Genomic DNA, 17080 nt, shown 5'->3' on the forward strand with positions numbered 1-17080 from the left:
GACTCTTCCTTAGGGAATGCTGGCCCCTCATAGATCCCTATTTGGATCATGAAGATGTGCATCTCTCTAGGGATGGGAGAACTAAACAGGAAGAAGCCATGGGCTCTGAGACTTCGTGGAGCAAAACCAGCAATCAGCCTTGAACTGATCTCAGCACTTCATCTGTGAGAAAAAAATACACTTGATCTCATTCAAGCCACTATGACTGGGGGTTCCTATCAGTGGAGCCAAAACTAATACTAACACCCCAAATATGTCACTTGGGGTCTCTGAAAAACAAAAACATGTTTTTTAAATTTTTGTCTGTCCTCTGAAATTCATAGGTGACTATCACTGAAGATAGTCCCAACAGTGATTCTTATAAGTTCTGGGTATTAAGAAAGGGTTTAATAACAAGCCCAACCATATAATCCTGGATAAAAATTAAAATATACTCTTGGTACATAAGTTACTTTATAAATTGAATCTGAGGTCAGCAAGAGGTAGATAAGTTAACAAAACAAAATATTGCACCATTTAGGTTTTTAATTTTTTTATTTTAAGAAAATAAACCAGGAATCATGTTATTTCTACTGTGGAAAAATTATCATGAATTATTCAAGATTTAATTGCATCAAGACAAATTAAGCTTCTATACGGTTTAGATACAACATATCTTTGAAAAGCTAAATAAGGTTATTGATTGATGAATCTTTTACATTAACTGAGTTTAATTGTCACATTACCAATGTTTTATGGCTTATATAAGCACTGAACAACTTTTTCAAAATCATTTAAAATGACTGAAAGACAAAGGTCTCCAGTATCTATGAAATAAGCAAAATTATATCAATTAGAATTAGAACACTTCCCTTCTTCAAGAAAAAAGGTTAATGGCTTAATCATTATTGTCTACTCTTATCAGAATTGAGAAAATGAATTCACTTGGAATTTTTGTCTCAATTCTGCTAGCAAATATCATACTACTTAAAAGCTATTCACCAGTCTTAAACCTTAAACTCAGATCCCACATCCTAATTATCTAGAGCTGATGGCTTTCATCTGGACACTAGGCAGCAGAGCTTCCTTGAGGCTAATGACTAAGAGGGGCCACCAGCTCATTAGCAACTGCTCTACCCTTGACTGAGCAGGCCCACAAATCAGCCTCATTCCACGTGCACAACCATTCTGATTTGCAACAATAAGACCTGGATGAAAAGATCATGAAAAAATCAACTAGAAATACTGAAAGTTACACTCTTCCTTTGACAGAAAACCAGGACTTTTGTATCTTTAATTGAGAAAACCCACACAGATTCAGTTCCTCTACGCAGTCCTTGCTTACTGCATTTTTATTTTAATTTTAGATAAAAATGAAAAAGAGATATGATTACATGAAAAACTAACATCAACATCTGGAGAATTACAAATTAAGAAAACACAACGAGAAATACGTACGTTTCCGCCCCTTTTCCAGTCCTCTTTTACAACTCTTATATGGAAGGGAATTCATGAGCTATAATACTTGAGCAGATCCTCCTCTGTAGGTTTTAGGACTTTCTTATCTGCCATATTCACCACCCATCCAGGAGCAAGACCAAAGAAAATCTGCCTTGGGTCCTTTCGAGTACTAAGCATTTTGAAGAGTTCATCTTTAGTAATATCAGGTAAAATATAACCATACTTCCTGGCGAGTTCAAGTCTTGCTTCAGGAAATTTGGCCGGATCCGCCAGGTAACCACGATTCTTTGCATCAGTATAATATGGTACCAGTGCTTCAGGTGGAAGCATTCGTTTTGGAATGGGTTGTCCACGCAGAAAGAATGGAACTGGTTTGCACAGAATTTCTAAAACAATTTTTAAATTAAAGAGAGAAACAAATATTGGCTATGTGCATAATTTTATTTAATAATGATATTTTTAATCACTAATTTTTAAATATTACCAAATAAGAACTTAATTCCAAGAACTTTTCTTATTAAATAAGCTTGTTTTAAATATGCAAATGGGCCGGCCCAGTGGCTTAGCGGTTAAGTGCACGCGCTCCGCTGCTGGCGGCCCGGGTTCGGATCCCGGGCGTGCACCGACGCACCGCTTCTCCGGCCATGCTGGGACCGCGTCCCACATGCAGCAACTGGAGGGATGTGCAGCTATGACATGCAACTATCTGCTGTGGCTTTGGGGGAAAAAATAAATAAATAAAATCTTTAAAATAAATAAATAAATAAATAAATACGCAAATGGAAATGCTTCATTTTCAAAAGTTTGCATCTTGAAAGTCAACGTTACTCCAGGGTTACCAACGATTAGTGAGTTTCTTTTTTTTTTTTTTTTTAATTTTATTTATTTATTTTTCCCCCAAAGCTCCAGTAGATAGCTGTATGTCATAGTTGCACATTCTTCTAGTTGCTGTATGTGGGACGCGGCCTCAGCATGGCCGGAGAAGCAGTGCATCAGTGCGCGCCCGGGATCCGAACCTGGGCCGCCAGCATCAGAGCGCACACACTTAACCGCCAAGCCACGGGGCCGGCCCGATTAGTGAGTTTCTAAACATAGGTAACATTGTATCTAAGCCCCGTGTTTAAAAACAAAAACCAAAAGCTTTTTATGACATACTGGCTGAGGTATATTAGATGACAAGAGCCCCACTAGCTACACCGCTAATAGGAAATCCTAACACAGAAAACAGAGTGTTCAAACTGCAAGTCAAAAAGCCATGAGGACTTTTAAAATCCTTGTACGGCAGCCAGCCTGAGACCAAGAGGGAGAGAAGAAAATGACAGCGGAACTGGCTTACCCAGACTTCTGGGATCATAGAAGGCTGTAGTAACAACACCACCATTCTTTTCGATCACAGCAATGGCTAGTTCTGAAGCCAACTGTACTTCAATATTAACTTTTGCCTTAAAGGTGTCAGCACCCTGTGATGTGTCAAAATACAGTCTGTTAGTAGATAGTTTGGCTACAAGTAAATTAATTACAGCAAGTTTCCTTTTTAGTTTCCTTTTTACACTGCGTTTTCTCCTCCAAATGCCTACAACGTAATAGCAATATTACATTGCTTAAATACCTCTGCTTTGAGGTCCTATCAAACAACATCAAATTCTTTTACATTTTTTAGGCCACCTTTTACCAATTTTCATTCCCTGTAAGTAGGGATAACTATATTTTCATTTTATGTATTTAGCAGACATCAATATAAGCACCCATTCCCAGTACTTAACTAAGAGTAGGTTATTTAATCCTCATAACAACCCTGTGACAGAATTATTGCTAAACTAACTTCACAGATGGGGACACTGAAACACAGAAGGGTTAAGGAATTTGCCCAAGATCACAAAGCTAGGATTCTAACCCAGGGAGTCCAGTCACAGTATGTGTTCTTAACCACAACATTATGCTGTATGATCACAGATCAAAATTTATCTTCCTATCCCTAAGTAAGCAAGAAGCCAACAGATGGTTAAAGAGGGGTATGAGTGGGCTGGAACTAGCGAAAAAACAAAATATTTGACAATATCTGAGTTTTGGAGGGGTCACCCCCCTCTAGGGAAAAAGGTAGAAGACGACTACAGAAATTCACTTTGCATTCACTATTGACTTTCTTACGGCCTCTAAACTGACAAAAAATAAGTTTACCTTATCCCTATAACAGTCAACACTAAAAAATATAGTACTGAACTTTTTTAAGTTGGGTTTTTGGTCACTTTAGTTAGGATGTGCTATATTTTACTCTAATTTCAAATCAGATTCTGACAACAATAAAAAGATGATGGCATTACCATTCTTTTTGTAGTGAAAAGAATTTTTTGCTATTTTGGTGTGGTTGAAACAAGCTGGCTCCCAATCAAGTTCCTTTTATTAATTAAGAACTTTAAATATATTTAAAAAATATTCCATCAATTGCAAGATAGATTTTTCTCATATTTTTTCCATCTATGATACTGATTTGCATTTTTATAATCATGGTAATTTTGACTCAATAAAATAAAGTCTTGCCATGTTATTTGTGATTTTTAATTACTATTCCATAGATTGTTTAACCATTTCCCATCCTTGGGCATTGGGGTTAGTTCCAGTATTTTCAGTATTATAAAAAGCATTTTTAGGATTGTCTTATATCAGTTAGGTTTCTTTTATTTTTCTTTTCCTTGAAAACATATATTCCCAAATTGGTAATTTTGTGCTGAAGGATCAAAACAGTCTTATATCCTCTATTTACTGCAAATGTGAAACCCAGAAATGGTCAACCAATTTACAGAGCTGTAGGTGATGTGGAACTGTACTTACGCAACCACTGCCCTGGTGTAGTTTTCAGGATTATTTTTTCTAGTTTAATAGACACACCTGAAATCTGTTGGGATGTACGGTTTAATGGCTGAAGAGGTCATGGATTTTTCCATATGTTAATTTACATGTGTATTCTCTTATACACCCAAAGTAGAATACTGAGGCTTAATCGTGTATTTGGTATTCTCTTTTGAAATCATCTTACTTGAAAAGCTTTTATCGGTAAGGTTCATTTGTTCAAAGGAATCTAACAGGTTTTTCCATAAACATATGCTTCCCTCTAGTGGACACTAAGTTACTTATGCAGTTATATTATTGACATAACAAGAAACAGGAGTAGCTGATTAACAATGTACAAGTTTATTCGCTTATGAAACTCCTGGCCAATTTCTACAAATAGAAAACTCTTTTACTGCAATTAGAATTGGATTTGATCCCTTTCCTCCATAAATATTAACTGATTATCATGAGCCAATATTTCCAATATTGAAAATATAGCAATGAATCAAAGTACCTGCTCTCAAAGAACTTACATTACAGTGATGAAGACAATGAAAAATACACGCATTACTTGGTAATAAAGGTCAGGTGTTCATATACTCAAAGAAAAATACTTTGGGCAGGGTAAGGCAGGCAGAGTATGACTGCAGGGGAGGGGCCGGGGCGGGGGGCGGGGAGGTGAGTACTCCTTTATACAAGAAAACCAAAAAAGATCTTCCTGATATTTTGACATCTGAACAGAGAACCAAAGGGAGTGAGGGAGCAAGCTGAATGGATACATAGGAGAAGAGCTAGGACTGCAAGACTAGGGAACAGAGGTCCCACAATGAGAGCATGCTGGCTTTCTAAAACCACAACTGGGTATAAACATAATTGCCACTACCTAATGGTTATGACAACTCAAAAGGGATAAAAATAGAGGCGGCAGAGTGTTGATTATACGGAAATCAGAAATAGCCTTCCAGGTAACTTCAAAAAAACTAATCCAGACTCACCTCCTCCACCAGCTGGACACCATAATCCCTTTTATATGGCTGGATGGTCACACCTCTCCCATTGACCAGCTGAGTTAAGTCAATAGGCTGAGTAGGATCAACTCGACCCAAATCAATCAGATACTGCAGTCTATTGAGACTCAAAGGCTGATACTGGCGTCTGAAGCTACAAAACAAAAAAGTAACAGTTGGAAAACTTCCTGTAAGTTCTCCAAATCAACTCGAAGCTTTGTCCTGTATTTTCCTCCATCAATTTAGATGGTTTAACAAAATAAAACCCTCCTGAGTACAACATAAACATGCAATATGCTTAATTTTTGGTAATGAAACAAAACCAGTACTTCCCTTGATTCACTAAAAATAATTTGCCTAAGCATTTTACTTCACTCATTTACACAAACAAATCTGTGGAAAATTTAACCCACTATCTGAATTATGCATTAATGGAACTCAAAGTAACAATGGTAGTTATCATTTATCGGTAGTTATCATTTATTGGGTAACTACAATGGGCCAGGTTTTTATACACATTATTGCTAAGCCTCTCAACAACCATGAGAGCAGGCATCATTGTCTCCATTTTGCAGGTCTCAGCCTCTGGGCTTTTTTTCCTATTATTCCAGGCTAATTTCATTACTAAAAATGGTTCAGAGAGCGAGCACCAGAAATTTGCTTCAAAGTGAATTTAAATTTCTACCAAGTTATTTTTTTAGGTGATTCTCAATGAAAAATAGGGGTTTCTACTTTAAAAAGCAAAGCAACCTACCTATGTCCTTCATTAAACCCATATTTTGGGATTCGGATGTAAAATGGAGTCTGGCCTCCCTCAAAGCCCAGGCGGGGCCGAGTTCCTCTCTGCCGTTCTCCCTTATGGCCTCTGCCACATTTTCTACCTCTTCTCCGACCCCTTGGTCGTCTTTCCTACGAGAAAAGAAGAGAGTTTTATGAGCTACAGATGCACTTTTAAAAACTGTATTTCACCTTTTCTCTGTATATTTTTTGTTACACCATTCATTCATCCAACCAACCAGTACTAGCTAACACCACTATGTGCCAAGCACTGTTCTAGTTGTTCTGTCGTCCAAACGCTCTAAATTAACATCTTTGCCTCTGAAGATGTACCTAATTCTTGTAATCAAAAGCCAAGTTGTGTTTCAAAGGCAAAGTTCCAAGGATGAGCTGGGGATAAGGATTCTATGATAGACTGGAATTGAAAAAATCCTAGAATTAAACATCCACAACAAAGCTTACATGATATTCAAAAAATCTGATTTTGGAATTAACTGTAAATATGTCATTGATACCAATATATATTACTTTATTTAAAGATTAATTGATAAAAAAATTTTTTCTTAATTTACTTCCTGTCACTTCACAAAAGCAACGGATTTTTAAAATGACAATATGTCAACTAACAGCTTTCCTAGCTGTATTCAGTGATTTGAAGAGGCATCTAACGTAATAAACCAATTGAACTCTTTCCCACGAAGATAAATATATACTGGAACAGTACTTCATTTTAATTCCAATTGAAATGGGACAATCATTTTGTAGTGCGACTTCGCTCCTACGCCCTAACATAATTATGCTTTTAAGTATAAACCTTACTAAGAATTGGGACCAAGCGGGCAGATTTTCCTCTGCAGATGAGAACAGGGGCTCGAAAACCCCACGTTCATCCCCACACCCTCTGGAACCAGGAGTCCCCGGGAAGCACCAGCAGTGAAGGGCCGCTCGCAGCGCCCCGTCCCCCAGCGCTTCCCCGCAACGCCACCAGCCATTTACCGGTTTCCTGGAGCCCGGATTCGGCCTTAAGTTGGCCAGGCTCACACGGGGCAGCGCCCGGAGCAGGTCCAGGGCCCTAGCTCCACCGCCCTGCACGGGAGCGGCCATGACCCCCCAGCGACAGCCTCCAAGGGCACCCAGCCGCCTCGGAGCCCACGTGGTCTCGGGAGCTGCTTTACGGCCGTGGCCCCGCCCCTGTCGTGCTGCCGCGGGCGCGCCGGCAGCCTGGGCGTCGGGGGACAGATTGGGAGGTAGACGAGTCGGTGTTTCTCTCCTTTTTTTTTTTCCTTTTTGTCAGTTCACTGGGGATGTGGTCATGTTTTGAGAGATCATGCCTTGACCTCGGGCTCTGAACGTCTTGTCGTCTTCCGCCCCAGAAAGGCGGCACTGAGGACTGCGCGTTGAGTCTGCGTCAGGGTGGGGCCCGGTTTGTCTCCGTCTGTAGTCCGGGGGAGGCGGTGTCAGCTCGGAGCGCGTTGTGGAGGATCGGATAACCCGAGCGCTGAATTACTAGTTTTGAGCTTGGCTAATTATACAGTGAGATACAACAATACTCAGTCCAGCTAGTAAAATGCCTGCCTAATACCACCCTGTGAATAAGCTTCAGACTGCGCGTTCTCCTCCGTGTGCATCCACGTGCACTGCTTTGACCGCGTCCCTGAGATGCTTCGCCTGCTGCCCTTCATGATGGCAGGAGCCGTGGGAGCGCTTGTGTGTGTCGGGCCCTGTGTTAAGTCAGCCTTATTCGGTTTGTCTAAACAATCGCTTGTACAGATAGAGGCCATACCCTTTACAGACCGGGGCGGTAAGGGTTGGCAAGGTCGAGTAGCTTGACCAGGGGCTCACAGCAAGCGGCAGAGCCAGGATTCACACTTAGGCTGCCTCCTATTAGAAAAGTAGTGTTTCTTATGATATAAAATGGACTATCTGCAGCATTCAATACATAACATTATTTTCAATCGAAAAATATCACCTTCCCTATTTGGTCTTAAGTGAATGTGATATAGAAGACCATGTTGCTTTCTTTTTCTTTCTCTTATTGTTCTTTTTAGATTTCACTGTCTTTCTGGGGAGCTGTTCCTACTGGTTCCTATTAGTGATCACAAATAATGAAGGTGAGAATTAAATTTTTGGAGGGCAGCTACTTCTTTGTTTAATTAAACCTTTTTAAAGTTATTTTAAATCAAGTATAATACTACAGAAAGAAAAATTGCATTCATGCCTTTATTTAAGCAATATTTATGACCAAGACACTGAAACTTGTTACTGAAAAATATACGTGGATGAAGTCCAACAAGATCTTGCTCACTGTTGTTTGAAATCTAGTAGGAGAGACTTTCCAAAACTGACTATTTTTTAAAAGTTAAAAAAAAAAAGTAGGCCTCTCGTAGACCTAATAACACAAATTCAAGGAAAATACAGATAGATGACTTCTATAAAACAATATAAAGGTAAAGTCCAGACTCTATTTAGAAGTACAAAAGAAAATATTGGGGAAAAAAAATAGAAGCTAGTTCCTGCCTTTAAGAGTTTTCAGTTCAATATATTTCATAATCTTTTTGTTAGAAATTTCATACTTCTGGGAAGAAAATTGCAAAATATGTTGCAAAATGTGCCGTAATCTACAGAAATATAATTTTTTCCTCTAGAAAATCATTGTTTGCGTTAAATAGTTAAATAATAAACTTTTGGGTGAGTGTTAACAGCAATAATATTTTTATCATGGAAAAAATTTTTATTGAATAAAAGAGCTACAGGAAATATAAAACAATGTGCTACACTTCTTGGAAGTAGATGCTCTTTGTTGTATAGGTTATATAATGTTATTGGTGGACATCAGTTACTAATAGTGGAAATAATAATTGTAGTTAATTGTAGGCTACATGTTGTTTATACCATATCCAACATGTTGATTAAGCATTATATTAAGCATATAATTTGATGAGTTTCATCTGTGTTGTAGGAATGTAGATTAAGGTGTGTGGTGAATAAGTCATCGATCCTTACCTTAAGCCTATAGTTTTACATCATCATTATCATTGCACAATAATATTTATGAAGCACCCACATGCTTGGGGTGTTGGGCTATACACTGTTTAAATCATGTTAAGGGGACCTTGTAGTGAGAAAACACCTCAACAACTATTTAAGGTCTACCCTGATTCCAACCCCAGTTGATAGTGACTACTGAGTCATTATATAAAAAGAATAAAACAAGCCCTGTAAGGATGGTATAATTTGAAGTCCCTTGGGAAGCCCTCTTTCTCACATACTCCCAAATAATTTTCCCCCACCTATCCCAGTGTCTTGACAGTCTGTCAGCATATATTGATTCTTTTGAGCTCATTATTTAGAATGAAAATGCTCAAGGTAGATAGAGAATGAGAGTGGGGGATGAAAATAAAAGGGGATGAATTTATCACATGAGGTACTTTGTATGAACCATAATGATAATACACCATGAAGTGAAGGGTCTGATCAATTTAACCCTCTGTTTCTGAGATTAAAAAACAACAAAAACATGCATATAAAACTCTCCCATCTAATCTCCCTAAATGAGAGCACACATTAAATAATATTTTGGCAGGGATGGGAACAGGAGGAGGAAAGGAATTTCAGTGATTAGATTATTACTGACTTTTACCATGAGCCAAAGACAAGTCATTTTTCGAATGGGACCAAGAATAGGCTAATTTTATGATGATCCAAGTTGAGGAGCAGAAAACAACTGGAGATGTGATTTTCCTCAGTGAAGGTGGGAGGAAGCCAGGGGCAGGAAAGCAGTGAATTCCTTTGATACTGGGAGGAAACCAATACAGAGAGAGCTAAGCAGAGGGCATGGGAGGGGGCTGGAAATAAATGTCACCTTGACAAAACCTACCTAGTTTTATCAAAGGTTGGCCCTGACTTCAAGGTCTTCGTTCACACCTAAATAGTTTTTGTTTTAATTTTATTATAGTAATCCGTACATTTGTTATGAAAAAAGTCAAATCGTACAGAATGATAATGAAAAGCAGGAGTTCTCCGTAGGCAATCACTTTTAACTTTGTTTTTATTTCTTCTGATGATTGCCTCCATATTTATAAATTAAAATGTTTCTATCACTAATTGTTTTATCAATTTTTGACATTGTAGATTCACTTATCTTATGGTAGATGAAGTTTTAGATAATTTAAACTGTTTCCTCCTAGTATTTTAGTTCTTTCATGGTAACCTGTATAATTTAAATAAGGTAAGTACTTTAAACATCCATTTTTTGGATTTTCAACTTTCGCAATTATTCATTAGCTCCTCACTCTGTGTAAGATGAAGATACTGACATGCCTAAACCTCTCACACTTCTTTGCCTCTTCTACTTTCCAACTTCTGTTAGCTATATATCTTCTTTAACATTGTCATAGATTATAATATACTTACACACTTTAAATGATCATTTGATGTAAATAAGAAGCTATAACAATTACTATATTTGCTCTCTATAGAACAATCTTCAGTATTTCCCTCTTTCCTGGCTACAAAGAACTGGCTTTCAGGCTGATGGGCTTTCTTTAAATTCATGATCACAAACCTCAAATTGGTCATCCTATTCCAGTGTTCTGGAATACTTACTTTTTCACTCTCCACGATGACTATTTTGTATCTTCTCTTTATCTCTTGGCCAATGATTTTCCCTTATACTTTAGAAAAAAGTCATGAGATAGGGAATTTCTTCCACATCCCACCGCTAAATGTACAATCCTTCCTATAACGGTTTATCCTCTGTATCATATGAAAGAGAAGGAAGTGGCTTTTCTTCTGTTAATGGTCAATCTTTCCACCTGTGATCTGGACTCCCATGCCTCCTACCTGCTTAGGGATTTTGTTGTTTTCATTATCCCCTCTCTTTCCTGCATCTTCAAACTCTCCCCATGCTGGATGGTCTCTTCATCATATAAAAATGTTATAATATCACTCATCTTAAAAAAACAAAAACAAAACACCACTTTTCTTTACCCCATCATCCCTCCAGCTGAGCCCATTTCTCTGCTTGATTTCACAGCGTAACTCCTTGAAAGAGTTCCACGTGCACTCTCTATTTCCTCCTCTTTGATTCATACATTTTTCTATGAATAACCTCCATATTGCCAAATCTGATAAGAAATGCAAATCAAAATCATAATTGAGATAGCACCTCACATATGTTAGGATGACTATTACCAAAAACACAAAAGATAACAAGTGTTGGCAAGGATGTGGAGAAATTGGAACCCTTGTACACTGTTGGGGGGAATGTAAACTGGTGTAGCCACTGTGGAAAACAGTATGGAGGTTCCTCAAAAAATTGAAAATAGACTGTCATGTGATCCAGCAATTCCACTCCTGGGTATATATTCAAAGACTTGAAATCAGGATCTCGAAGAGGTATCTGCACTCCCATGTTTATTGCAGCACTTTTCACAATAGTCAAGATATAGAAACAACCCAAATTCCCATCGACAGACAAATGGATAAAGAAAATGAAGAAAATGTGGGATGTATGTACAATTAAATATTATTCAAACTTAAAAATTAAGGACATCCTACCGTTTGTGACAACATAGATGGACCCAGAAGACATACTGCTAAGTGAAATAAGTCAGTCACAGAAGGACAGATACTGCATGATGTCTACTATATGAGGTAACTAAAATAGTCCAACTTACATAAGCAGAAAATAGATTGGTGGTTGCCAGGGGATGGGACTGGGGAAAATGGAGAGTTGTTGTTCAATGGGTATAAAGTTTCAGTTATGCAGGATGAATAAGTTCTAGAGATCTACGACATTGTGCCTGTAGTTAACAATATGTTGTTGTGTACTTAAAAACTTAAGAGAGTAAATCTTATATTAAGCGTTCTTAACACACAAAAAAAAGTGAGGAGACATAAGTCTACACAAGAAATCTTTAGGAGGTGGTGGATATATTTATTACCATGATTGTGGTGATGGTATCACAGGTGTAAGCATATGTCCAAACCCATCAAAATGTATGCATTAAATGTGTATAATTTTTGTATGTTAATTATCCCTCAATAAAGCTGAAAAAAATAGAAATTCTCTGTTCTCTTAAATGAGTTCTTAGCAGCGTTCAAGGCAGTTGACCACTCCCTCCTTAAAATACTTTTCTTGTTTGGTTTCTGGACAGCCCACATTTCTGGTTTTCTTCCTCCATCCTGGTTGATCTTTCTCACTTTTACTGGCTCCTCCTACACTATCTGACCCCTAAATATTGAAATTTATTTTTTCTGTGCAGGTGATCTTAAATGGTTTATAAATTCTCAGATTTGTATCTGCATCCCAAATCTGAGTTCAACTTGTTTACAACCAGCTGCTTAATTGATATCTTGACTAGGATGTCTTAGTAACATAGTCAAAAGGGAATTCCAACTCTCTGCAACAATACCCCCAAACTGCTCTTCGCTTATATTCCCCATCTCAATAAAGGGCACCTCCATTTACCTACTTATTAAAGCCAGAAACCCGAGAGTCATTCTTGATGCTTCTCCTTCCCTATTTCCCACGTCAACAAGACCTATCTCTTTGGTCCACAAACACCATGTTTGTTCAACCCACCATTATCTTGCCTAGAACAATGCTAGTGTCTACTACTGAACTACTTTCACTTCCACTGTTGCCCTCTTCCAGTCCGTTCTACAAAAGTAGTCAGAGTCTGATTACCCTTCAGTGACTTCACATTGCACTTAAACTTCTTACCATGGCCTATAAGAATTAGGCTGATCTGATTCTTTCACGTCTCTCTATCCTCAAAGTGCTGGGAATACTGCAGTGAATGAAATAGGCAAGTCTGTTCTCATGGAGTTTTCTGGGGGCTTTTTTTTTGGCAGGAGGAGGGCAATACAGTAAACAAGTACAAACAAATACAACCATTTCTGAAAGTAAAAGAGTATTGTGAAGACAAACGGGATTGTGTTAATGAATAACTGATATTTGTGGTGGTTTTTAGATTGAGTGGTCAAGGATTGCCTCTCTGAAGGGACATTTGAACTGAATGATACAAAGGAATTTTTCGTGCTTTCTAAGCAAAGGTGTATTTCTTGATTACATCGCAATCCCACCAAGGATCATCTGGAAACTTTTTTATCTATCTAATCGAGAGATTAGGTTGAGAGAGAAGCCACCATCCTGAAACTTGCCTGGTGCCATGACAAATGGAAAGAAGATTCTGGAGGGTCTCAGACCAGCAATGAAAAGCTCTAGTCTGGAAGTGACGCTTTTCTCTTCCACCTACAATTTATTGACCAGAACTACTCACATGACCTCACCCAAAGCAAAAATCTGAGAAGTACAATCCTGCCATGTCCGGGAAGGCAGAGAATCAGAAACATTTGGAAAACATTATTAACTACTACCATAGTCCTTTATGTTCACAAGGGAAAATATAACGGAGGGAAAGGCATAAATACATGCATGATAGTGGCAAGAGTTCCTTCACAACTGTGCAAGGCCATTAGTGTTGCTAGGTCTGGTCCCTCTGGTAGGCATATGGCAAAAACAGAAGATGGTTTGGTGAGCCTTACTTGCTGCTATCTATCCCTCTAAGACTGAGGAAATGGTTTCCTACTATTTTGCAGAGCTGGAAGAATGAACCCATAGAATGCTACCTCATTCTCCCTTCTCAGGATTCCAGTTTGCTCAGTTCAGTCAAGTTGCCTTAAAGTTTTCTAAAAGTCAAGAACAGTCTGGAAATACATATATTCTCCATATCAACTTCTAAGAGCAAAAATCAAAGAAATGGGCACAAGACTGGCTCAGTGTTTTTTATGAATGGTTGATAATTTTAATTTCAAGACAATTTCTTACATATTATACATACATTTGCAGAGGGAGTAAAAGGTTCAATCAAATTTATAGACACCACTAAGACGTACATGCTTTTTCTTCTAGTGTTGTCAATTTCTTTGTATTTTTAAAAAACTTAATCCTTTGTTCTGTTTGAAATCTTTTAATTGTTAAATATTTCAGGACTGATATTAAATATAATACTAAGCTGAATACCTATGTGCCCACTACCCAGCTTATGAAACAAAATATTATATACATAGTCATAGGCCTCCTTTTATACCTAATCACATTCCTCTTTTCCCCAGCTTTCCCAGAAGTAACCACTATTCTGAATTTAGAATTTATCCTTCCCATGCATTTCTTTGTACTTTTACTACATCTGTATACATCTATTATCAATATATAGTATTTTTGAGGTTTTGGCTTCTAGTAATGATGGGGTAAAAAACAACTGGATTAAAAAAAAAAAGAACAAGGGGCTGGCCCTGTGGCTTAGCAGTTAAGTGCGTGTGCTCCGCTACTGGTGGCCCGGGTTCAGATCCCAGGCGCACACCAACACACCACTTCTCTGGCTATGCTGAGGCCGCGTCCCACATACAGCAACTAGAAGGATGTGCAACTATGACATACAACTATTTACTGGGGCTTTGGGGAGAAAAAAAGGAGGGGGATTGGCAATAGATGTTAGCTCAGAGCCAGTCTTCCTCAGCAAAAAGAGGAGGATTAGCACGGATGTTAGCTCAGGGCTGATCTTCCTCACAAAAAAAAAAAAAAAAGAACGCAACTGAATGATATTTCAAAAAGAAAAAAAGTAAAAAATAAAAAAAGAACAAGATTTATCCTCCCACCACACACAACTAAATATACAGCATAATGGTTTCCAGATAGTAGACAACAGGCAATGAAAGACAATGATATCTGAGATAAATAAAACAAAAGATGTGAGCCATGTTATGGCCCCAGCTTACAGCCTGGAGAGAATTTCCAGGCTACATGCAGGCAGGAAGTACCCGAACAGAGCCTGGTGGTTTCCTGGAGCTGAAGAGACAGAGTTCATACAGGGAAAGCCTCCTAAAGTTTATGGGATGAAGTATGAGAGAAGAGAGAGCTGCACAGGGAGAGCTCCAAATGAGTATTGATCAACACATGTATGAGGAAACTATTCAAGGCCACTGGAAGACCATGAGAAAGATTCAAGCATAGCCTTCCGAGAGCTCACACAGGGCTGGGAATACTCTATATTCCCACCAGCCAAATGAAAAAAAAACTCCTACGAGGACATTCTCAAAAGGGTATTGCATCAGTGTTGGGACCAAATTAGTCCTATACTAAAAGTTGTAGTGGACCCACCTAACAAAGCAAGAAAGCAAACCTCAAAAGGACAGAGTTGATTACAAATGACTTAATTGCATCCCAAAACAAAGCCTGAAAATATTTTAGAAAAAAAAATACAGAAACTCCAACAACTAACAAAATAAAATTCACAATATTTGGCACTTGGTAAAAAAAAACTACCAGGTATGCAAAGAGACAGGAAAATAAGACCTAAAATGAAAAGAAAAGTCAATCGATATAAACAGACCCAGAAATGACAGAGGTGATAGAAATAGTTGGAAAGAATGTTTAAACAGTTAGTATAAATATAGTTCGTATGTTCAAAAAGGACAAAAGATGAGCATTTTAAGGAGACATGGAAGATGTAAAAAAAAAAAAATCTATTCCCCAACAATATGAATATACTTAACACTACTGAACTGTGCTATACTTATAAATGGTTAAGATGGTAAATTTTATATTTTTGGCACAATAAAAAAAAATTTTTGTTAATATAAAAGGAAACAAACAAAACAAACCACAAATAAAAATCTAGAAGTGAAAAATATAATGTCTGAGAAGAAAAATAGTATAGATAAAATTATCAACAGATTAGACACTGTAGGAAAAGATTAATAAACTTAAAGATTTAATAGAAATCATCTAAAATGAAACAGAGGAAAGATTGGAAAAAATAAATGTCAATGAGCTGTAGAATAACTCACGTAGCCAAATATAGATATAACTGGATTCCCAGAAAGGAAGAGAGGGGGTGGGACAAAAAATTTTGAAGAACTAATGGATCAAATTTTTTCAAATTTAGTGAAAACCATAAACTCATATTTCCAAGAAGCTCAATGAACCCCAAGCAGAAGAAACAAAACTACACCAATGCACCTCATAATCATATTGCTTAAAATCAGTGATAAGGAAAAAACTTAAAAGCAGCCCAAAAAAAGACACGTGTACAGAAGAACAAAGATAAGAATGACAGCAGACTTCTCACTGGAATGAATGAAAGCCAGAAGACAATGGGGTAGCACCTTTAAAGTGCTGAAAGAAAAATAATGGTCACCTAGAATTCTATGTACAGTAAATATACATTTCAGAAATGAAAGTGAAATAAAGACTATTTCAGACATATCAAAGCTAAAATTCATCACCAGCAGTCTAGCATTATAACAAATATTAAAGGAAACCCTCCAGACAGAAGAAAAATAATACCAACTATAAATCTGGATATAAACAAAGAGCACTGGAAATGGAAAGTTTGTGAGTAAATATAAAATACATTTTTTCCTAACTTTTAAATATCTTTAAAACATAATTGACTGTTTAAAGCAAATATAACAATGCATGTGGGGTTACTAATATACGTAGAAGTAAAATGCATAACAACAATAATCCAAAATCCAGGAAAGGTAAAATGAAAGCAAACTATTGTAATGAGCTTATACTATACATGAAGGATAATAATATTATCAGATGGTAGATCATAATAAGTTAAAGTTGCCTAATATAAACCCTAAAGAAACTTATAAAATAAGTTAAACAAAGAGGTATAGATAATAATATGATAGGAATATTAACTTATTCCTAATAAGTGAATAAAGGAGATTAAATTGAATCATAAAATATACTAAATCATTCTAAAAGAAGGTAGAAAAAATACAAAGAGATCACAAAGGAGAGACATAATGAATAAATAGCAAAACGGTAGATTTAACCACACTAGTAATCACTTTAACTGCAAATGCTTTAAAAATATCAAAAGCTAGGGATTTTTGAAATGAAAAGATAGAGATTGTCATGAAAAGGTAGAGATTGTCAGATTTTATGGAAAAGCAGAACAACGCTAAATACGTGTGCACCTAATAAGAGAGCTTCAAGATACATA

At 37.3% G+C, this 17080-nt stretch overlaps 1 protein-coding gene across 1 annotated transcript; it reads right to left on the reverse strand.

The window, feature by feature from the left end:
- Positions 1-1295: 1295 nt before the first annotated feature.
- Positions 1296-7214, reverse strand: MRPL15 (mitochondrial ribosomal protein L15). The gene is made up of 5 exons (XM_004435708.3): positions 7050-7214; positions 6031-6185; positions 5265-5430; positions 2777-2900; positions 1296-1826 (listed from the first exon to the last, which is right to left on the reverse strand). The coding sequence occupies exons 1-5, from the start codon at positions 7155-7157 to the stop codon at positions 1489-1491; spliced, it is 891 nt and encodes a 296-aa protein (XP_004435765.1). The 5' UTR covers positions 7158-7214; the 3' UTR covers positions 1296-1488.
- Between the last annotated feature and the right edge of the window lie 9866 nt (positions 7215-17080).

This window comes from Ceratotherium simum, chromosome 31 (assembly GCF_057802395.1).
Source record: "Ceratotherium simum simum isolate JZ-2026a chromosome 31, ASM5780239v1, whole genome shotgun sequence".
Classification (NCBI taxonomy): domain Eukaryota; kingdom Metazoa; phylum Chordata; class Mammalia; order Perissodactyla; family Rhinocerotidae; genus Ceratotherium; species Ceratotherium simum.